General features: G+C 39.9%; 5 protein-coding genes across 6 annotated transcripts; 3 read left to right on the forward strand and 2 right to left on the reverse strand.

The window, feature by feature from the left end:
* Positions 1 to 327: 327 nt before the first annotated feature.
* Positions 328 to 1014, reverse strand: LOC132789957 (dynein light chain roadblock-type 2). Its single transcript, XM_060798317.1, has 2 exons — positions 710 to 1014; positions 328 to 633 (listed from the first exon to the last, which is right to left on the reverse strand). The coding sequence occupies exons 1-2, from the start codon at positions 731 to 733 to the stop codon at positions 331 to 333; spliced, it is 327 nt and encodes a 108-aa protein (XP_060654300.1). The 5' UTR covers positions 734 to 1014; the 3' UTR covers positions 328 to 330.
* LOC132789958 (dynein light chain roadblock-type 2) lies at positions 1013 to 1636 on the forward strand. The gene is made up of 3 exons (XM_060798318.1): positions 1013 to 1107; positions 1161 to 1239; positions 1304 to 1636. Exons 1-3 carry the CDS (start codon positions 1105 to 1107, stop codon positions 1513 to 1515), a joined length of 294 nt encoding a protein of 97 aa, XP_060654301.1. The 5' UTR covers positions 1013 to 1104; the 3' UTR covers positions 1516 to 1636.
* Positions 1637 to 2116: 480 nt separating this feature from the next.
* Positions 2117 to 12069, forward strand: LOC132793268 (protein hunchback). Its single transcript, XM_060803032.1, has 2 exons — positions 2117 to 2311; positions 7590 to 12069. The coding sequence occupies exon 2, from the start codon at positions 8571 to 8573 to the stop codon at positions 10257 to 10259; it is 1689 nt and encodes a 562-aa protein (XP_060659015.1). The 5' UTR covers positions 2117 to 2311; positions 7590 to 8570; the 3' UTR covers positions 10260 to 12069.
* On the reverse strand, positions 11779 to 15589 carry LOC132793267 (uncharacterized). Its single transcript, XM_060803031.1, is given in 5 exon segments — positions 11779 to 12927; positions 12930 to 13399; positions 13457 to 14381; positions 14437 to 15083; positions 15145 to 15589. Coding segments are annotated over 5 exon segments (2499 nt in total). The 5' UTR covers positions 15455 to 15589; the 3' UTR covers positions 11779 to 12780.
* A 174-nt stretch (positions 15590 to 15763) lies between these two features.
* LOC132793269 (KH domain-containing, RNA-binding, signal transduction-associated protein 2) lies at positions 15764 to 21916 on the forward strand. 2 transcript variants are annotated; one of them, XM_060803033.1, is made up of 9 exons: positions 15764 to 16170; positions 16724 to 17079; positions 17146 to 17270; positions 17684 to 18156; positions 18436 to 18537; positions 18595 to 18830; positions 18905 to 19218; positions 19303 to 19682; positions 20027 to 21916. In XM_060803033.1, the coding sequence occupies exons 2-7, from the start codon at positions 16797 to 16799 to the stop codon at positions 18997 to 18999; spliced, it is 1314 nt and encodes a 437-aa protein (XP_060659016.1). In that variant the 5' UTR covers positions 15764 to 16170; positions 16724 to 16796; the 3' UTR covers positions 19000 to 19218; positions 19303 to 19682; positions 20027 to 21916. The 2 variants fall into 2 exon arrangements, with proteins under 2 accessions (XP_060659016.1, XP_060659017.1); XM_060803034.1 differs by lacking the exon at positions 15764 to 16170 and adding an exon at positions 16185 to 16360.
* Positions 21917 to 22165: the final 249 nt, after the last annotated feature.

A 22165-nucleotide genomic window follows, 5' to 3' on the forward strand; every position in this document is an offset into this window, starting at 1 on the left:
ATACAAAACAACATTGGCTTTTTATGAGCTTATGTTAAGCTCTAATGGCAATGTTATTATCAGAGTGTTAGAGATTGCAGCTGGAAAGCGATAGTGGCGTTTAAACTTTTGCCGATGTTGTAGTCTTTTAAATATTTACAATACGTTCAATTACAAAAATAGTAGTAGCTGTATATGTATTGCCGTTATTTGTGTAATAATAGAAAATATTCCAATTATGAATTAACGAAAACTTTTTAACGAATGATTAACGAAAAAATTTACTCTTGTTATCGTTGCCCTCGGTTATAAAAAGCCAAAACTGCATTATTTTAATTCAAACCCGAGTTTTTATTTTTCTGCGTTTTGCACGACAATAAAAGTTATTTTGGAATCGGGACTTAATAATACTTCGTGAAATTTCGTGCGTACTCTTATCATTAGCAGTTCATCGGTGGGATCAATTTTCTCCATGCCTCTCTCCAATCTGCCACGAATCTCTTGAAAGTAACCAACAAATTTAACTGCATCTTCGTGTTCCATTGTGCTTTTTACTGGATGTCCACGCTCATTAATAATAACTATATCGCGTATATTTTTCTTTTGTTGGATCTGTCTGAATGCTTCTTCCACATAACGAAGAGTTCGACGTGGCTGTAAAAAGTATACGAATTTTGAAACTATTTTTACAAATGAATTTCAAATGAAAATATTAATTTAATTAAATTACTTTTTCTGGGGGGCTCTGGAACATGTTTTTACTAAAAAGTCGGTTATTTTTTGTTATTCGATCTACTTTTGAAATCGCTATGGAAAGTTTCTATAGCAACGGTTGTTAGATGGGTTTGTGGGTCAAACATAAACTCGCTAAAAATATTTTAGGTGTTACTAAAGAAAACCTTTTTTTTTCAATATTAAAATTATTAAGCCAGATATGGATAGGTAGATATTTTAATTTTAATTATTTAAAACAGTTTTTTCGTGCAAGGGAACCCCATTTATATTCGATTACTCAACCGCACAATTTGTAGTATTTTCGCCATATCGACATTTGGTCACACAGCTTTATCGAACAAACAAACTTTATATTTTTTGCAAAATTGTTAAGCTAAATTTGTAGTCATTATGGTAAGTTAAAAATAAATCATAGAAAATGTGATTACGATAAGTTTAATCAACAGTCGCAAGAAGTCGAAGAAACGCTCAAACGAATTCAAAGTCACAAAGGCGTCGTTGGCACAATTGTCGTCAATAATGAAGGTGGGTTATGACTGCAAATGCAATTCTATGTTGAATATTTAATACAGCAGAGTTGGCTTATTAGGTATTCCAGTGAAGTCAACACTAGACAATACGACGACCGTACAATACGCTGGATTGATGAGTCAGCTGGCAGATAAGGCTCGCAGTGTGGTGCGTGATCTGGATCCATCTAACGATATGACATTCCTACGAGTCCGTTCCAAGAAGCACGAAATTATGGTCGCTCCCGACAAGGACTTTATTCTTATTGTTATTCAAAATCCAACAGATTAAATCCATACTCATAATGAAGGCTATATGAAGTGCAGTGATTTTCGTATCCCTTTAATGTATTTATTGTACGATGTATGGGAGGACAATTTTAACTTAACAAGTAAATAATTTACAAAAGGCATTTAACGTGAAAACAAATTGTTTCGGGTATTCAAAGGAAGGAAGAGGCATTACCAGCTGTCCTATAAAAAATGTTGATAGTTACGATATTGCGTTTTGAGCACATATCGTAAGTTTGACCTAAGCTGGCATTATATGATGTCATGAAAGCAATGGGCAATACGATTTCAGTATTTTTATATAATAAATATATTATATTACGCCCTTTACGGTCTCAATGTGCTGTATCGTATTATTTATATTTTTTAGTGTAAATTTTTTTATATCGATATTTGTTGTAATTTTGCATATTTTTTCTTTACAATTCATTGTGTCTTTAAAAACAAATAATTTGTTTTATTATTTATTTTTATTACTGAAAATATCAATACAAAATATCGTAAAATGTAACCAATGCCAGAGAGACAATTGGTATATTTTAGTACATTTGTCTTCATTAAAAAATATATTTTGGAATCTAGCTTGCGGTCACGCTGAGTTCCTCAGTGAGTCTGTCGACAAGTCGTGCGTGTGGTGGTTAGTGTGGTGAAAACTTATAAGTTTTTTAACAAATGCATTTAAAAAATCGTTAAAAGAATATAAAATATCACAATAAGTGATCCAAATTAATTCGAATAAAACGCTCACACAGTGTACGCGTGTGCAACAGTAAAGAAAACTACGAAATTTAACAAAGGTAATTGTGAAATTGGGCGTGCAGAGTAAAGAAAATGGCGTAATCACGCACTCAAACCAACAAAAAAAAAAAAAACGGCTACGCAAACGGAATCTACGCTCGCTCCCCAATCAGCCAGTCAGCTTTTAAATGGTCGCTGTCGTTCTTTCAATATTTGATTAAATGCAAAAGCAAAAAATTAAAAACCAGAAATACGTATATGTATGTAAAATTATTGGTGTGAATGTGAAAAGTGCTTTTAAAGCAGCAGTAAAGCAGCGTAAGCGTTTTTCAACGCAACGTTTTTTTGTGTGCAGCCATATTTGTTCCGTGAAAAATGAAAATGATATGTACACACAAACATATGTACATATGGATGAATGTACATACTTATGGCATGTGATACATGTCTACATACGGACGTACATATATACATCCATACATATGTACGTATAAAGAATTAACTTCGTATCGGATCGTTGTCGTCGTCCCGTTGTTGTTCGCAAATCCAAGCAATTTTGAACGATTCATTCGTACAAAAGGCAACGTCGTCGATACTTTGTGTATTATGTACAAATATTCGTTCGTACATAAAGACTTGTACATACATACATACGTACTTTCAATATCGACGATGGCATCACACAAGAGCGCACACGCATACACACATACATCGAAATGTACATATACAAGCAAACCTCATGCACGCACGTTCGCACGTACTACGTAGAGACAATATGTCTGTATATATGTGTGCGAGTGTGTGTGTGTAAATACGTATGTCTCGTCAGCGGCTGGCACATAACAGAGAGTTGAACACATAAGGGCTGGCTCAATTTATAAATAAGAAGCGAAGCATGTGCGCTTGCTGCGCAGTAACTGCGCTGTCGCTGCTGCTGCGGTTGCTGGCTGCATTGCAGCGCAAGGGATTTTATTACGTACAGCAGCAGCTCCTTCCTCCTCCTATTCGTATGTTGGGTTCGTTTATATTTTTGGATATTTACATGCATACATACATATACATATATTAATACTTGTACATGTGTATGTGTGTGCGCATCTAGGAGAGCTGCTATTAAAATGCATTGCTTATGTGATGCAGCATAACGTAAATCGCGACGCCATACAAAACAACGTAACGCTTAACGGTTCAATCCCCACCCGCAACGCAACGCGTATTCTCCATGTATTTTTTTCGACGTACACAGCCACACCACAGCAACACACACACACACACTTATACGCATGCACGTATGGAAATGTGAGGTTTGCTCGGCAACAACAAAGACAACAACAACAAAAATTCAAATTCTTACTGTGAACACAAATTGTTCAAAGTCTAAGCAATAATACAGAAAAATGTATGTGCTGTGGAAAGCTGTTTTGTGCTAGATTGAAATGTGATTGATTTGCTTGATTGACTGACTAATGTGATTCAATATTCATAATTATTGTGAATTGTAAATGTTGTGAAGCGAGTGAAACTTTAATAATAGAAGAATTTCTTGTGAATCACGTGGTGAACAAATAAATAAATAAATACACTTGCTGTGAGGAAAAACAGCAGTAAATAACCCAACAACAAAACTGTTTCCTCGAATCATTTGGTAGCGAGATAACATGACTCAAATGTGTGATTTGGTTTCACTTAGTCAGCGGTGTTAAAAGCAGATTTGAAAACGGCTTGAACACTGCAATATGTTGCCAATTGTCATGAATCAATGAAACGCTTGCACAGTGGGACAATGCAAAAACTACAGCTCTCAAAAGATGTCCTCTAACAGTTTGACCGTTGCTTGACACTTAAAAAATAACAACAGACTGAATTAAGTAAAAAATAAAAATATACCTTTTTATAACATTTAACCCATTCTTAACAATACACTTTTTGAATATATAATATACTATTCAACCAATTTTAACATAGCATCGAAATGAAGGAGTAGCTTATATCAATTGGTAAATATCAACTTGGGACTGTTTCTCAGATAGTAAGTTGTCTTATGTACAAAGAAAAAGCAAACATACGTTAAAAAGTATTTAGAATAGGATTTCAGATATACCATCTGCCTCAAATATACGAAATTCTTAAAAATAAGAGTATACATATCTTTTTTAACTGATCTTGGCATAATCAAAATTATTTTGATATTTCTTCCTACGATTCTAAATAAAAAATTAAATAACAAAAATATGTAATACCCAATATTACTTGGCAAAAGTACAATAATAAAACAGACTATTTCGGGAAATGCCAGCTAACAACTGGTATTTTGTCAGTATCTTATCGGGCGACGAATGGCATCAGTTTCAGCTGTGTAGTTAATTGCGATGCACATGCTCGACAAATTGGAAAAATATCAAATCAGTTATTGTGTGGCGTCCCATAGTCATCATATAGTAGTAGAGTATGACATGCTATGCGAATTGCGCACTGCATTTCGATTTTTATCACAGCGTGAACTATTCACGTAGTTTACTTACATTGTTGCCTGCCTTTTTTCTCATTGCTTTGTTTTGTTCTGTTCTGTTGAAGCTTGAACTTTCGACCTTCTGACCGTCGTCAGCTGGCAAATCTTTTGTCACCACTGCGCACAGTGGTTGTCATTTGAAAAGAAAGTCGTACGTTGTTTTGTTGGGTTGAAGAAAGAAGTTTTAAGCGAGGTTTCGTTGTTTTAAAGATATTTTGAAGATTTCCAACTAAAATTCTAGTGGCAATCATGAAATTGTGAAAACCGAATTATGAATTGACGATTCTCCATTGTTTTTATATTTTAATTAATTGTGAGCGCTGTTTTTGTACTACTCAACAAATTATAAATAGAGTACTTTTATATAAATTTCAAAAATATTCAAAAGTTTTCGATTTTATGTAGTAGTATTATTATTGAAAATTTGCATCTAACTTAAAATTTTGAGCCAAAATAAGAATTAGCTAAAGAGCAAGTATATAACATTCGATTTTACTAAAAGAGGTTTAATTATAATATATTTTAATATCTAGGCTTTCAATTATAGTTTATCTAACACATTTTTGGAGATAAGGAATTAGATTATATTGATTATTTACCTTATCACCATCCCACAATGTTGCAACCCTGTTTCTATGTAATTGAATTATTTGGCTTCGGTTGCAGTTGAAATTGCGTCTGTTTGTAGTAGTTGGCTTATCGTTTAATTAATTTTGAGTTTGTGGTTTAGAGCTTTAAAGCTTTCCCTTGATGGAGCCTCTGCTCTGTTGCACAATTGCTGCAAGAATTATTTCTGCTTAAATTGTCTTGATTTTTAGGGTCTGCTGCAGGCAGCAACAGCAGCTGCTGCTGTTGTTACCGCAGCGTGTTGCACTCGGGTTCGATCAAAATTGACCGACGTGCGACCGACTTTAATGTTGCTGTTGCTGCTGCCATCGCTATCGTGGCAGCAACAAAAACGCACAACAACCCCAATAAGACACACATACATACTTACTATATACATTCGCGCTCTGTCAAATATAAGCTCACACATACATACATACAGATACAGAGTGGCCGACCAGCATCAACAGCAGCTTTCTTCCCTTACTCTAGTTTACAGAAAGCAAACTGGTTTCATCCCCGTCGTGTGCAGACTTTAGTTTTCATTTTATGATTACACACTGGCTCTGACGATGTTTTTTTGGGGGAAATGGTGGCAGTGTGAAGCCCCAGCAGTATTTGTTGGCAACCGAAATGCCTATTTCCCTCTCTCTTGCATTTTAGCCAGCACATCTTAAAATGGAGTAAAATAAATACAAAATACAAAAAGTAAAGTAAAGTAATCGCATTTATTAGCTAATTGGTGAGAGTGAAAAATATGCAGATTATTGTTGGAGCATGTGCGTGCTTTTTGCGTTTGCTTTTGTGTTGGGCTCGTGTCTATCATCGCAGCGTTGTCAGATGATAAAGCTCGCCATATACACGTACTACAAAAACATTGGCCTACGTGTATACATATATAGGTATATGTGTGTATTGTGCGGTGTGGCGTTATCGCCAAAGCAAACCAAATAAACAACAATAAAATAGCAACGTTCAAATAGCACAAATTATTTTTGGCTTCGAACACAACATGCTGTAAACACGCAACAAAAGTTTTTATTTTAAAACACACATATTTGTACCAGGGCTACAAGTCATTGAAGTTCCAGTTGATTTACAGTTATTTATGAAGCTCAAGAAATGTAATGTTATCTCTTGTTGCCAGGGCTACAAACTGTTTGAACAAAAAAAATCAGCTGCATCAGCCACATTAACAATCTACATATAAATAATAAATATAATCATTTTTCATTTTGAATAAATTTAAATTCCATTTTTAGAATTTATATTTGTGGCTTATGGAGAGACTTCATTTTATATTTTGCTTTTTTTTTTTGGAGTGCCAGTTTAGTTTGTTGGGCTGCCAACCGGTTTTCGTCCCTGGTGTTGTTGCATTCACACGCTAGAGAGACACGACAGACTCGGAACATGTTTCATGTGGCAGCTGTGTGTAGCAGCGTTAATATTCAGGATTTTGTATGTTTTTTTTTGGGTTCAGCACCTGCCGGAACATCGAGCAAGTTATCTGCTTTAAGGCTAAAGATTCAGATATTCCAAACATACTTTCGTGTGGCTTAAATCTTTATTCGCTCTGCTGGGATGAACTTTGACCCAACCACTTGTTTCATCAATGCAAAAATACAGATATGCACCAGTAAGTGCAAGCGAGACAGCCATATCATCGCACATACACAATGAAACGGCTGCAAAGTGAAATTCGCAAAACCAACAATACAACAAAAAAACTGCCCAAATTTCCAAAAATGCAACTGCACTTGTGCATGTGTATGTGCGTATTTTTGTCTGACTGTGCGTGCGTGTGTGTGTGTGCTCTCATTTTGAAAGAAACAACGACAAAAGACACCGACCGACAAAGATGCGGCGAACGTTGGCAGCGAAAGAGAGCGACAGACCTTTTATTTACTTTTTTGGCATAGGGAATGCGGGGATCTGAAATCTGAGTACGCTGAACATCTGTTCCGAAATGTTTCGAGCACAAAGAAGATTTCACCAAGAAATTATTGGAATACATGTTTAAGCGCACACAATCACACTCATGTGCAGCTCTCAAGTACCAAGGCGCACACACATACAGAATGCATATGTATTGTGCATTTTGGGTGCATTTTATATAAGTGCCGCAAAGCAACTCTGTGTGTGTGTGAGCTGTATGAAAAACACAATGCAAAGTGTGAAACAAGACTCTTTTTCACATACGTACCTGCTTTATTTTATTCCAGGTAAATCGACGTCGACGACAACTGAATACCTAAAAACAAGCAGCAGCAGCAACAACCAGAGGCAACATCGAAGCAGCAGCGGCACGCAGAATAAAGAAACAAGGAAACATTTGCACAGCAACCCAAGCAACGACAACAACAACAACAACGGCGGCAGCAGCGGCAAGCAGAGCTCCGACAAGAAAAACCACTTCAACAAAAGAGGATAACATATTGAAAAAGAGCTCTGGCAGCACTCGCTGCTCGCACATACACGCAGGCTCACCAACACTATCGCAAACGCGAAACATATACACGTATATGTACGTGGGAAAGTAAACCGACATCTTTTTTTACGACATCATCGTCTCCAAGTCGAGAGTCGTCGTATAGTTTTGCAATCACGCAAAGCCAACAAGAGAGAGCAAGCAAAACGAGAGAGAGCTTAAGCTTAGTTTTGGAACAGGCAGCAAGGGCCAGGGCCCTTTGATAACTCACATACACACACGCAAGCGAAAACGCACGCTCTCTCTCCACACACAAACACACACAAGCAAAAGCAAGCTTACGCCCACGGAGAGCGCAGGCGAAACGATCAACAAAGAGAGCTCACGCAAAAACACGTGAGAAGAGAGCAAAAGAGAGAGAGAGTCAGTCTGGTTGCTGGATTCGGTGTTTCCTAACACGCACAGCGCATTTGGAAATCACAGCACGGCAGTGACGAGCCGAGTCTATCGGGCAGCAGCAGCAGTCGTGAAAGTGCGTCGACAACGTCGCAGTGTGTGCGTGAGCAGAGTCAGCAGCACCTCCCTGCATTGCATTTACGAAACCCAGTGTTGCCACATCGCTGCATAATCCCACACCATATGAAAGCAATATAGCTTGGAAGTGCAAAGCGACAAATATAATAACTACACAACACTACAACAAAAAAGAACTTGACGAAACTCGCAACCAACAACCAGGAAACAAAAACAGCAACAAAAACACTCCAGACTCCAAATGAAAACGCTTGTGCTGAGTCCAGACGATCTGCAGAACTTTAACAAGTTCATCTACGATCCCAAATCGGCCGCCCAGCTGGCTGCTAGCGCCGGAGCAATTGCAGCAGCCGCCGCCCATGGTGGACATGGTCATGGTCAGGCAGGTGTGCAGCTGGTGGCAGGTGGCGCCGCTGTGCCCGTTCCCACGGTGAGCACATCGGCGGGCGTTGGTGTCGCCTCCGGTGTGGGTGCTAGTGCTGCTGCCAACAAGCAGTTGATGGCGTTGCACTACTATCTGAATCATCAGGGCAACAGCTATATGGCCCAGCAGCCCGGTGGCAACAGTGTGGCACAACAGCAGCAGCAGCAGCAACAACAATTGCTGGCACAGTCGCAGACACAGCTGAAGCAACTGCAGCTGAAGCAGCCGACAATACATCAGCATCAGCAGCACATTAGCTACCATCATCATCATCCCTACTATCAGCAGCAGGCGACGCCGACGCACAACAGTCACACACACTCACACAGTCACACACTCGCGCACACACAACACACACACAGTCACAGCAGCCATCCAGCAGCGACACATCATGGCCAACAACACAAGGTGCAGTTGCAATCGAATCACCAGCAGCAGCAACAGAATCAACTGCCAGTGCATGCGCTGAATCAGAACTCCAATTTCTCGGCAGCCAGTTCCAGCACGGGAGGCACTGCATCCTCCAGCCATGCGCCCACACAACAATCGAATGGCTCCAGCGTTTCACCCACCATCATCAGTCATCAGCCACGCTCTGTTGCTGCTGCCGTTGCTGCCGCCGCTGGCAGCAATAGCAACAACATTGCTGCGGCAGCGAATGCATTGCTGCGTGCCACAGCCACGGTGGCAACCGGTGGTGTAGCAGCTGCAACATCAGTGTCTGCATTGGCGTCGTCATCATCGTCGTCGTCATCGTCATCCTCGTCGTCGTCCGCCTCATCAACGTCCGCAACAACGTCGTCGTCGGGATCTGCGGCTGCCAATTGTGCCAAGAAACTGAAAACGGAACCGTTGCTCTCCCAATACAATCAAACCGAGCGCCTCAATTTTGCCAACACGTACATTGTGTGGAGCGAGGAGCATTGGCGTCGTGTCGTCTTCCACGATGAGCGACGCTTCAATCTCGATGGTCCCGATGGTTTCTCCTACTATTATCACGATCTGCGCAACTACGAGCGCAAATTGTCGCAACGGCCGCGCGGCAACTCTGTCTACATCTACCTGATGATCTGTGTGGGCGGACCCATCCATCTGGAGGTGTCGTCAGCCAAACAACGTCCCGAATCCTGCATTGAGGCCATCATGCGTGAGCGTCCCAATATCGTTAGCAAACTGGGCGGCAACACAGACTTTGTGCTCCAGGATCACAATTGGATGTCGCACGCTCTGCCCACCGCCCAGGAGCTGCTAAATGCCGAGGGACTGAAAACCCAGAAGTGGCCAACAATCGCCCATGACCTGAACATTATGGAGAACATTTGGGGTTGGCTCATTCGTGAGGTGTTCGACGGCGGACGCAAGTTTTCGCGGAAAGACGATTTGATATTTCGCATCAAGGAGGCGTGGTCACGACTGCCCCATGATCTGATCACGAACCTGTACAGCACACTTCCCGAGCGAATCACCGAGCTGTATTACACTCAAGGCGTCTACACGAATTGTTGACAAACGACACGGCATCGAGCTGGAGTTGAGGATTGCGATCAGGCGGAGAACAGCAAGGAGGGAAGACGACGGCAACAGTTTCGGCAGCTGCTGCTCCACACACGCATCGCATTTTAGGCTGAGCACCCCAGGCTATATAGCACTAGGATGAGCATCAGATCAGAATCGGAGTGGATGGAGAATCGGGAACCGTTTTTTTTATTGTATCCTACATTTAACTTGACATTTTTTTGTGTATAGCCTTAAGATGTGCATGTGTGTGTGCGAACACAATCTGAAAGTGAATCTATATTTCTGTAGCTGCTGCATTCTAGAGAGAGACTCTGTTTAGTTTATGTACTAATTGGAAAACATAAATGATGCGCAATTCCCTGAACGCCGCCGCCGCCACGTGTGGCAACGCTGGCAAACGATGGACGCCAGTGCTGCCCATTCAGCTTTTGTAATTAGTGTTACCTATACATAGAAATACCCTCCTTCCCCCACTTACCAACCCCATTTTCACTTATATGTATAAGCTTTACTTTTAGTTGTCATTTTAAAATAACATCCCCAATTCCCAAATTCCTATTCTTATCCCTCACCTCCCCCCCCAACCATCAGAAAATTAGTTACAACAATTATATTATTTGAAACTTAACTCATTTTGTTGATTGTTTTTAGTTATGCAAAATCGAAAGAAAAGAAGAGAGAGAAAGAGCGCGAGAGAAGTGCGAACAAAATTAATGCAAAGCGAGAAAAATAGATATATATATATAAAAGGAAAACATTGTAACTAAAGTATTATTTTAAGGCATAGTTTTTTGTTGTAGCAAAATGCATACATGAAACGAAACAAAAACAATACAAACAAGAGAGAAAAAACAATACAAACACAAAAAACTAAAATCCTATCATGTAAAATTTGTTTACGAACAGAAATTATATTTAAACTAATTATCAATGTAATTAATACATACATATTAAACAATTGAACGAAACAAGCAAAGAAGAAAGGAGGTGATCAATATATAGAATGAGCGAAGATGCAGCGATAGACGCAGAGCCGAGGGATCGCGATCAACAGGAGAAAGCGAAAGCAAAAAATTAGTGTTAATTTTAAGATAACAAAAAAACAAACTAATTGGTAACTCCGAAGAGAAATAAAAACGAACACAAAGAAACACAACCAAGAACTTGTGAACATAGAAATCATGCTGAATACATTAACTACTAATTCATTAGTTTTGAACCGTCGATCAACGGAGTGTGAACGGAACCAGTTCCGGTTGCGGTTCCGATAGGTGATCCTGCTCCCTGCCATTTTAATAACCACTATGATGAAATATGAAAGCAATCCGACTCGATAACTCGAACAAGTTTCCTAGTGATGAATAACCGATTCGAATCGGTTAATACAATTGGATTGATTGTGTGTGGTGTTTGCCTATACATAGACATACATATACATAGATACATAACATACATACCTACAAACTTAGCATACGACGAACTGAACAAACAAATTTGCAGGCGACTAATTTATATACAAAACAAAACAGAACTCAATGAGAATTAAACATAAATAAACTAGAATGAAAAACTATGCGAAAGTAACGGTATCCTTGAAAGCAAAACAACAAAAATAAAAAGCAAACTCAATTTGTGTAATTCAGCAAATGATGTGATTTTCCTTTTGTTTCGCTTTTTGCAATGAACTCAGAAATGTCAAAACAAAACAAGAATAAAGTAATAATGAAAATGAAATCAACAATCTTTATACATACACCTAATACATATACAAGAAGGAATTATTATTATTAATAAATAAATAATGAAATGCAATTACCAATAAAAACTACCAGCAAATACGTAAAAAATAATATAAATTCTAAAGCATTTTTAATTGCTCAAGAAAAAAAATGGAGATATATTTATAAATACTGGGAAATTACCACAATAATTTCCACAAGGGAAATAATTGCAAATACTTTTCAATAGCGTAAAAGCAAATATTTATTTCAAGAAACGAGTTTTGGGAAACTAATTCAAAATACGCAAAAGTTAACTACAAATAATTTTAATTGGAAATTTAGGAGTACTAGGGAATTAAATTGCTGCTTGGCAAAACTGGGAAAAAAAACTTGGGGAAATTACTTGTTGATATAGCAGGGAAATTACAGATATTCAAATAGCGTTTCAAATATTTATTGCAATAACGTGCGCTACAAAATGTCATTTAAAATTCGTGTATATAATATATGTACATATATTTAATAATATATGCGTATGTAAATATATAGTATAGTGTATATTTAGATATTCCTTAGACGGATCTATTGGCACGGCTAAAAATCGTGTATGGATTGTATAATGTATAATACTAGGCACTTGAAGAGTACGTTCCATTAAAAAAGTCAACCTCTGAATTGTGCACATCGTTGCATCGGCAAATGAATGCTCTACATAACTAGGATAGCATAGTGAATATTATGGTTAGTTTTGTGCGTTTTATGTGAATACTGTTACTGTTTTGCTTTTGTTAAACTTTGGCAGGAATTACGCTGTGCACACAGGCAGGACTGCAAAAGGGCATGTCCTGTTTGACACAGAAGCGACCGCCAATCAGAGATTTGGCACAACCGACGCCAGCACAAACGAAACACTGGCCATGCCAGTGAATGTCCCCCCCCAGGCGACACCTTGATCTGCCGGTCCAATGGGCAGCTGACACCGCTTGCAGGTGCCGGCATAGAATTTGTCGTAGCACTGCAGGCACAACGGCATGTTGGACTTCTCGTCGGGAATGTATTGCTGGCCAGCCAATGGCTCGTCGCACTGCAGACAGCAGAAGTGCTTGATATGATAGGTGGCACCCTCTGCTGCGGTGTATTCCTTGGTAAAGATGAGTTCATCGCAGGCCTTGCAGCGCGGTATCTTCAGCTTGATGGCCAGATCGCGACCACAGTAGACTTGGCCATGATGGAAGAAGTAGACGAGATCGGCAAGAAGTTCGCGGCAAGTGTGGCACTTGAAACAACCCGGATGCCAGGCAATCTCTTTGCCTGCACGCTCAGCTTTCACAGCCACCTCGCCCAGATTTATGGGTTGCGAGCAGTCGCGACAATTGATGCTGGGCGGTGGTGCAGCCACAGCGGAATCTGTAACGGAAATAGGTTTAATTAAAAGAGGAAATACAGAGAATAACATTGGCTTACCTCTTGATAAAGGCGAGTTCTCGCCCAGTTGCAGCTGCTGGAACTGCTCTGGCATGCCGGCACAGCTGGGATACATGTTCATGTGCTCAATACCTGGTATGCTGGTGAATTTACCCAAACTGGCATTCAAATCCTCGCCAGCATGTCCTGGCGTTGATGGCTTCGAACTGAAGCCCGAGTCATTGCTGGCCGAGTTGCTCAAGCCTTCCTTGCCATAGGTAATGTCGCCACCAGCTGTTCCGGCGTTGGCCATGTCAGCAAACAGCTTGTCAATGTCATCGAGCAGTTGCTCATCGTTCAGCAGCCAATCGTGCATCTGTTTCAACGGCTCCAGCAGCTGACACTGTTCATGCCGTATGCCTTTGTCCTGCAGCGTCTGGAATAGGCGATCATAATAAGGCGCATTGGCCAGCGACGAGTGCAACATATGCTTGTCCACTCCCAGTTGTTGCAGTTGTGCTTTAGTTGCTGGAGCCAAACCTTGCAGTTGTTGCAAGTTACCCGTGGCCAGTGGCTGGGTGGCAATAACCACCGAGTTGGCTGGACGTCCAGCGCGCACATCCTGCAGTGCTTGCTTCAGTGGCTCTGCCTGCACAATCTGCGCAAAGATCGGATCACGCTCGTAATCAATGTGCGCGGGCAGTCCGCAATCGTAAAGAATGGTGGACACGCCGCCAAACTTCACGCGCCGCATTGGCGTATCCTGTCGCATCTGGGCGCTGAAACGTGCTTGCACCGGATTCTTGAGCGGCAGAGGCGAGTGGAACGGTGTCGCTAGCGACGACTTAAGTGGCGTGGTGGCCAAGGCGGGCGGTGGGCAAACCGTATTGATCTCGGCCTTGAACTGCGGATTGCTTGCATACTCTTTGCGAAACTCCGCCATTGGACCCAAGCGAGGATCACGTGAGATGTTCAGATTGCGCTCCTGTAAATAAAAATGATTTAGAAGTGCGTTGATTTGATAGAATGTTCATATTCACGTTAAGCATGCCCAGCAACTTATCGTAGACAACGCCATGTGTCACCAGACTCTGCAACGCAGGGCGACTGATGCCCAGCAGCTTCTCCTTGGTCTGTGCCCGCAGCGCAGGCAACGCATCAAATTGTGCCGTGGACTCACTCAAAGGCTCTGAGAAGGCAACCAACAGCTTGGGCTGCGATGCCTGTGTGGTTGGCTGAGAAAGTGCCTGCGCTAGTTTGGGATTGGCGAGCAGCTCGTTCAACGTGGCATCTGCAACGGGTGGCAGACCAAGCGAGTGCAACAGCATGGCAACTGCAGCAGGCGAGGATTGTGGGGGCACCACATGCTCCACATGGCCATGCGCAAGGCGTCCCACACGCACCACGATGCCCTGGCCGACGCATTGATCGCGTAGCTTTTGCACATATTGCTGCAGCTGCTGGGCTTCAGTCTCGGTGAGATTATCGCAGAGTGCTGCATCCAGATCGTGGGGTGGCACCTGAAACTCCAACTGCTGCTTGCGCTTGTGGGCGGCATCGCTACCTGCGACAGGGATTTGGGCAGCGCCCAGCGTTTCCATGTAATCCGTAACGACATCGGGTGACGCATTCGGAGGCACCCATTCCACTTGCACCGGTTGACTGGCCAAGGCCTTGATTTTAATGACTGTGACAGAGTGTTAGAGTGAGAGAGCGAGCTATGAGAGATATGTTGTTATCACACTTACATGCTGGCTTAGCACGTATCTGGCCCAAGATTTCGAATTGCGCCCAACCGGTGGCGTCATCATCGGTACACAAATGCTGATCCTTGCGGCACATACAATTCCGGCACACCTTGCGCCAAAAGTGCAGATCGAGACCTGGACACTTGTCCTGGCATTCACCACACGGCGCTCCCGCCCCCGATTCGTGTCCCAGCTTCGAGCGTTTCAACATTTCGCGTCTGCTTTCCAATTTGGACAACCATTCAGGTGCCGTAGGCGTCTCGACACAGGAGTTGGCGTTGCCATTGCTGCTGCTTGCGATTTTCGACATCTTGGTCAAGTTTACTAATGAGTCATATCTTGGAAGCGGTACATTAAATTCAATTATTTTGTGAATTTCACAAAAAACTTAAGCTGGTTTCTTTTCGCAAACACAATAGAGGCACTAAAACATTTATCGATTCGATTTATCGATACGAACACAAAGCAATGAGTAGTGTGACCTGCGGCGTTTATAAGTTTAGTTATAACCGAAAAAATATTGCCTGCACAGGTTACACTTTATCAAGAATGGCGCAATTTTTAAAAGATCAAAAGCAATTCCATGAATAACTTTTCATATTTTTATAGCTTACAAGTAGTTCAGTTTTCTTTTCAATAAAAATATTGTAAAAATGTCTTGCACATCTTATTCAGAGTTCAGTGCACTTCGTTAAGTTGCTAGCCCTTAGCATAGACTTAAACCACAACCTTTGGGGCAATCAGCTGTTTTTCGAATTCGCAATTCAATTGCAGCTCTATGCAATCCATTTGTTTTTCGTGAATTTGCAACCCTGGCTAACAACCAAAACTAAATTGCCAGCCATTGCATAAAAAAAACATATACCGTGCAGAAGAAAACGTATAATAGAAAAAATAAAACACAACAAATACGCATAAGTGAAGTGAAATAATTTTCGTAAAATAGTACAAATTAAAGGAATCGAAACGGCAGCAAGCACAACTGCTGCAATTTTGCAAAAGACAAGAAGGAAAATGCAATAAAACGTATGTATGTAGGTGGAAACAAAATGCGTCCCATTGAAAAGTGAAAGTGCAGCAGGACAGACGACAACCACAACGACGACGACGGACTGATAGAAGAGTTGCTGCAACCCGCGGGTGAAATCAGACCAATAAACTGTGCAAAAGCGAAAGAAATTGTTTGCGAATGTCCAACAAATGAAAACGCTATAAAGTTTGTATTTTTCTTCTTTTTTTACCGGTATTATTGTTGTCGTAGCTTTGGGCAGCCAAATTGACTTTGAAATTCGCACGGTGGTTGTTTTTGCTTTCTGTGTAAACTAGAGTTTGTGTGTGTGTTGGTAAAGGTTTGTGTGCGTGAGCTATGTGTGTGTTTGTGTGAGAGTGAGTAAATGACGCGTGGGTTGTTGCTGGTATAGAGGGAGGGAGATAGGGAGAAGTAAGTGGGAGGTTGCTGCAATTGAATTTGAATTTGAATGCGTTCACAAAAAGTGATTAAACTGAGGAATGAGATGACGCGCCATTAGTACTGAGAAAACAGAGAGTACATACATATTTTCCAATTGGATATTTGCAGCTGCTGTGTGGATCACTGAATAGCAACTACCCATTAGCCAAATTAAACACTGTTTTGTTTGTGAGCAGCGAGCATGACTGAAAAATACGACGGCAACGGTGATTACTCCGCGTACAACGAGGAGGACAGCAACGAGTACGGCGGAGGTGGTGGTAAAGCACGCAAAAGTGCTGGAAACGGGGGCGGAGGGGGACCGCATAACGGCGATGCTGGCGCCCATGATCTTCATGGCGTCCCAGAAGGTGGCGCAAGTGTGCAGCTAAATGAGAAGGCCAACGAATACATACGCGACTGCATGGCCGAGAAGAATCGCATGGACCGCAAATTCCCCATAGCCGAGAAGCTCATGGAGGGTGGTAAGCAATCAAGTGGTATACCATTAATTACTAAATAATCACTATATATGCTTCAACAACTTGCAGAGATTGAAAAGGTGCAGACCACGGGACGCATTCCGTCGCGGGAGCAGAAGTATGCGGACATCTATCGCGAGAAGCCACTGCGCATTTCACAGCGTGTCCTGGTGCCCATCCGGGAGCATCCCAAGGTGAGTATGCAATCGTAGCCAAAGTCTAGCAAATATTAGACTGGGATTGGTTCAAAACTAAACTAAGATTCGGTTCCCGAAACGGTTATTAGAGCCCAATTCAAAAATGCAGTTTTGAAATACTCTCTCAGCTTTGAAATATGAAGTCATTTAAATATTTTGAATATAAACACTATAAATAAGTTAATTGAATTAAATGAAAACAAATATTCCAACATAGGCACAACAATAAAATTATAATTACTTTGCCATTTATTAACTTTCGAGAGAAAATTTGCTTTCCTTTAGTTTCAATTTAGTTATTAATAACAAATTTAATTGCATTGCTTCCTAATTCAGTTTAATTATATGAAATATGTTAATTATATCGAGGTTTACAGTCAATCAATCATTTATGCATTTTCCAATTGCAGTTTAACTTTGTGGGCAAACTGCTCGGTCCCAAGGGCAACTCACTGCGCCGTCTGCAGGAGGAGACGCTGTGCAAGATGACGGTGCTGGGTCGCAACTCAATGCGCGATCGTGCCAAAGAGGAGGAGCTGCGCAGCTCCAAGGATCCCAAGTATGCGCATCTCAACAGCGACCTGCACGTGGAGATCTCCACAATTGCGCCGCCAGCCGAGGCTTATGCACGCATCGCTTATGCCATGGCCGAGCTGCGCAAGTATCTCATACCGGATAGCAACGATATCATACGCCAGGAGCAGCTGCGCGAACTCATGGATAGCACAAGTCTCAACGATAGCGACAGCAACTCGAAGAATTCGTATAAGAAAGTTTCGCACATGCAGAGCTCGAATGCTATTGGAAATTCCATGGGAGGATCAACAAATTCAGGCGCTGCTGGCGCTGGAGTTGCCAAGAATATGGCTCATCATGGTTACAGGTAAGGTTGAATAAAAATATATCGCTTATTTTATGTATTATTAATATCATTGCATGAATGTGCTCAATAGAACTTAATTGAGTTAAATTATTGTAAATATTACTCAACTGTTGTTAATTAGTTTAATCAATACTTGCCTTATTAGTGATTTCATTGAATGCAATTGTTTCAATTATGTGAATAAGCTTAGAAAGAAATAGATTTTTGATTGTTTGTAAATACATACGTCAATTACTTGTAGCTAATAAGGATTGTAATTGACTTGTTTAACATTCGCAGAGGTTCGCAGCAGTCGTCGTTTAGCAAAAATGTGTTGGCCCCCAAGCAAAAGGTCATGTCCATACTGGAGAAGGCTAGAACAGCAATGGATGAGACCTATGGGTGAGTTAAATCCTTCATAGTTTATTTACTGTCTACTAATTAAAGCTCCACTTGCAGTCGCGGCTATGAGGATGGCATTGCCTACGATCCGCATCAGTCCTACGATGCCTACAGCTATGCATCCCACGGCGTACACGGACATGGTCATGGTCCGCCCACGAGTATACTCGGTGGTGTTGGCAACGTAACTGGCGTAGGCGGCGGGGGAGTGCGAGGCGGGCACTATGAAACTGCGGATTACGAAACAGATTACTCGCGACGGGACTATTATCAGCATTCACCAGGATATACAGGTGGGAGTTGGGGGGCAATGAAACAAAAGGAAATGATTTTTACTGTTGGATTTGTTTTGTGGCTTTTTCTGCAGGTGGCGGCGGAGGAGGAGGCGGAGCGGCGCAATCGAATGCAAACAACGCAGCAGGCCTTAATTCAAATCACAATCGCAGCCATGTTAACAGGTGAAATAACGCCTGCAATGGAGGTGGTGCGAGGGGAGGCGCAACTAGTGCAACAAATCCTATACCAAAAACCCACAATCTGACCATCAACCGCAACTGCAACAGTAACAGCCACAATAGTAGCAGCAGCAGCAGCAACAGCTATTTAATGCCTAGATCTGTGACAAATGAATGCAGCACTAACAAGCACAACAACTTTGGCAATGGCAGCGGCTGCTCAAAGGTAACCAACATAGAATATTTTCAGGATGAGATAGAATTTGAATTGAATAGCTCTGAGATTAATTACGAGTATCTTTTGTCGCAGCAACATCAACAAGCTACACAACAACTACAACAACACCACTCACAACAATCGTTGGTCCAACAACAACAACAACAACAGTTACAGCAACAACACCCACAACAACAAAATTACCCACCGCACAACAGCAACAAAAACAACAACAACAACAATCATATTGCCAATGATGTGAGCATGACGAACTTTTCGATATCGCCGTACACACTGAACCAAAAGGATGCAACGAATGACCACAAGAATGCCGTAGTTGCAAGCAACAGCAGTAACAACAACAACAATAACAACACTCACATCTCAGGCTGTAAAAACAAGAACAGCAACAACAACCAAAACAACCAGAACAACACAAGAACTGCAACAGTGCCCAGTATGCTATTAGTAAGGTATTGAGCACTTATATTCAATTGGATGTTTACAACAATTCCCTGTCCAGTTCATCGTTCCTTGCACAAAACACCTCACAAATAAAGTCACGGCTTCTAGAAATGTAAATATATAGCTGAATTTCCTGTATGATAAACCAGCTTGTTGCTTCGACTACATCATACTCCTCTTATACATATCCAATGCATATATAGCCTCAACATTATACAACATCACGGGAAACTATTTATTCGCATTCCAAAAGCCGTTGACTGCTAAGAAAACAAGAAATGAAAAAAATATATATACGCACAACACTTGACAAGACATGATTACTCTAAATACAAATTGAATTCTTTTACAGCCCCTCTATTCCTTCGCTTCATACAATTTGTGAGATTCCGTTGTTGCCAGTGCAGTTTTTCTAAACCACAAATATCACAAAATCAACCCAACAACAACAAGAACAACAACAACAGATACAATAAACAATAGTAACATATAACAACACCAAATCAAGAGACAACAATACAAACATCACAAATACTTTGTACACTAAGAGGGAAGATGATGAATATTTACAAACGACAACCTTAAGATATACATACTTAGATATATACTAAAACCAAAAAACAAACATATACATTATATACATATATATATATATATACACATATTTTTGAGTGCAAGGAAATCGTTGGATGATAGTGCAGCTACAAGTTGAAAATTTTACTTTGTGTTGGTCGCTGGACGCTGAGAGACGTTTGGACAATTTATGTCCGCTTTTTTAATCTATATTTACACAAAGAGCAAAAACATCTTTAAGATACAACTCGCACTCGTCTGCAAACGTGCGGGATTAATTGACAAATTAAATTAAACAATGATATAAACGTTAAATAATTAGATGGGCGAAACTGAAAGTTGGCCTGGCATAAATAATATATAACGACATGAGACATATTATTAAACGTAAAACCGTAATGATGAAACACAGCTCGATCTCCAGCATATGATTGAAAACATTTTCCACAATTTATTCAAATTTAATAATTGCTTAATCTCTTCTTCGTATTCGTAACTTAACTCCTTGTTACTGGCGATTGAGTGTGTTGAGTACACTTGGTGTACTTACTTCTTTAAGTGTGTGTGTGTATGTATAACTAACGCGCAGTTGGAAAGGAAATCTATAAGATTTTGCTACTTAAACAAACTATATAATTGGGCACACTTAACATAAATTTAATATATAACTAAATATATACATAAATATATTATATACATACATACAGAACATAATATTTACATAACAAATGAATAATGAATGATTGACATCATAGAAATGAAAAGATATTTATAAATATACGAATTAAATACTCATAACCTAATATATATATATATATTTATATTATTCAGAAATTGTGAATTGAAGCCCATGATTATGTGGATAACGCTGCAAATGATTACTTTATTGAAACAATATGAAGAAACTATAATACTACGATATGAATAAACAAAAATACTCATTGAATTTAAATAATAAGACACGCAGAGTCGAAAAGCTCAAAACAAAACTTACTTTAAATTTGAACCGAATTTACTTTCATGAATTTACTTTTATTTTACTGAACATTTCCTAATAAGCGAAAATTATGCCAAACTTGAAATTTCTAAAGAATTTGAATTACTTACGTTTGTGCCAAATGAACCCACTATAACTAATCTTCCAATTCAATATTATGTGAACTCAGATGAGTCTAGAATTTCTAAATTTATTTTATTTATTCCCTTAAGTTTCAAAATCTTAATTTCGCATTTACTATCAGCTGAGCAGTTCAATATGAATACATCTACATATTACAACTTTAATCGATTGTTGGTAAAGTGCAAAGAACTTAATTACAAAACAGATAAATAAAAATATCATGTCCAAAATGCAAATTGTTGCGACTAAAGCAAAGTGTAAGAATTACTTATAATCATGTGAACGTTAAATTGTTGAAAACAATTAAAATCTAGTTTATAAAACAATATCAATAATGAACAAAAGAAACAAAAAAACGACGATACATTCATTTAATTCAACTAATTATTGTTATTATTATTATACAAAGATTAAATAAACATAAACAGAATTAAAAGACAAACTTACTTAAAGGGCAATTCCCGAAAGCCCAAATTCAGAATTGAAATTTCAATATAAATTCAAATAAATAATACTTATTAAATGGATGGCAACTAATGTTTAAACAAACACATTTACAATATAAAATAATATTTAATAACTATAAATTTCCCGCCCTAAAAACAATAAAAGCAAATATAAAGACAAAAGCGAAAGAATTAAATATTGAGATATTCTCATTAATTATTACATGTACAATTACATAATAAATATATTTAAAATGTATGCTAAAATCAAACTCATACGAAAACGTTTTTTTATTTAGAATTTTCGGGGAAGTTTGGCATTTAGAATAAAAATCCTGCCTTAATTTCATAA

The sequence above is a fragment of the Drosophila nasuta genome, chromosome 3, assembly GCF_023558535.2.
Source record: "Drosophila nasuta strain 15112-1781.00 chromosome 3, ASM2355853v1, whole genome shotgun sequence".
NCBI lineage: Eukaryota > Metazoa > Arthropoda > Insecta > Diptera > Drosophilidae > Drosophila > Drosophila nasuta.

What these genes read in the sequence shown, in the direction of transcription:
- LOC132789957 (XM_060798317.1), bottom strand. Translation starts at nt 733, where the DNA reads ATGTTCCAGAGCCCCCCAGAAAAA. An exon ending in TCCAGAGCCCCCCAGAAAAA is followed by an intron (nt 634 to 709) that starts GTAATTTAATTA and finishes TACTTTTTACAG; the next exon opens with CCACGTCGAACTCTTCGTTA.
- LOC132789958 (XM_060798318.1), top strand. An exon ending in AATTGTCGTCAATAATGAAG is followed by an intron (nt 1,240 to 1,303) that starts GTGGGTTATGAC and finishes TTGGCTTATTAG; the next exon opens with GTATTCCAGTGAAGTCAACA.
- LOC132793268 (XM_060803032.1), top strand. Translation starts at nt 8,571, where the DNA reads ATGAAAACGCTTGTGCTGAGTCCAGACGATCTGCAGAACTTTAACAAG.
- LOC132793269 (XM_060803033.1), top strand. Translation starts at nt 16,797, where the DNA reads ATGACTGAAAAATACGACGGCAACGGTGATTACTCCGCGTACAACGAG. An exon ending in CCATCCGGGAGCATCCCAAG is followed by an intron (nt 17,271 to 17,683) that starts GTGAGTATGCAA and finishes TTCCAATTGCAG; the next exon opens with TTTAACTTTGTGGGCAAACT. An exon ending in GCATTCACCAGGATATACAG is followed by an intron (nt 18,831 to 18,904) that starts GTGGGAGTTGGG and finishes CTTTTTCTGCAG; the next exon opens with GTGGCGGCGGAGGAGGAGGC.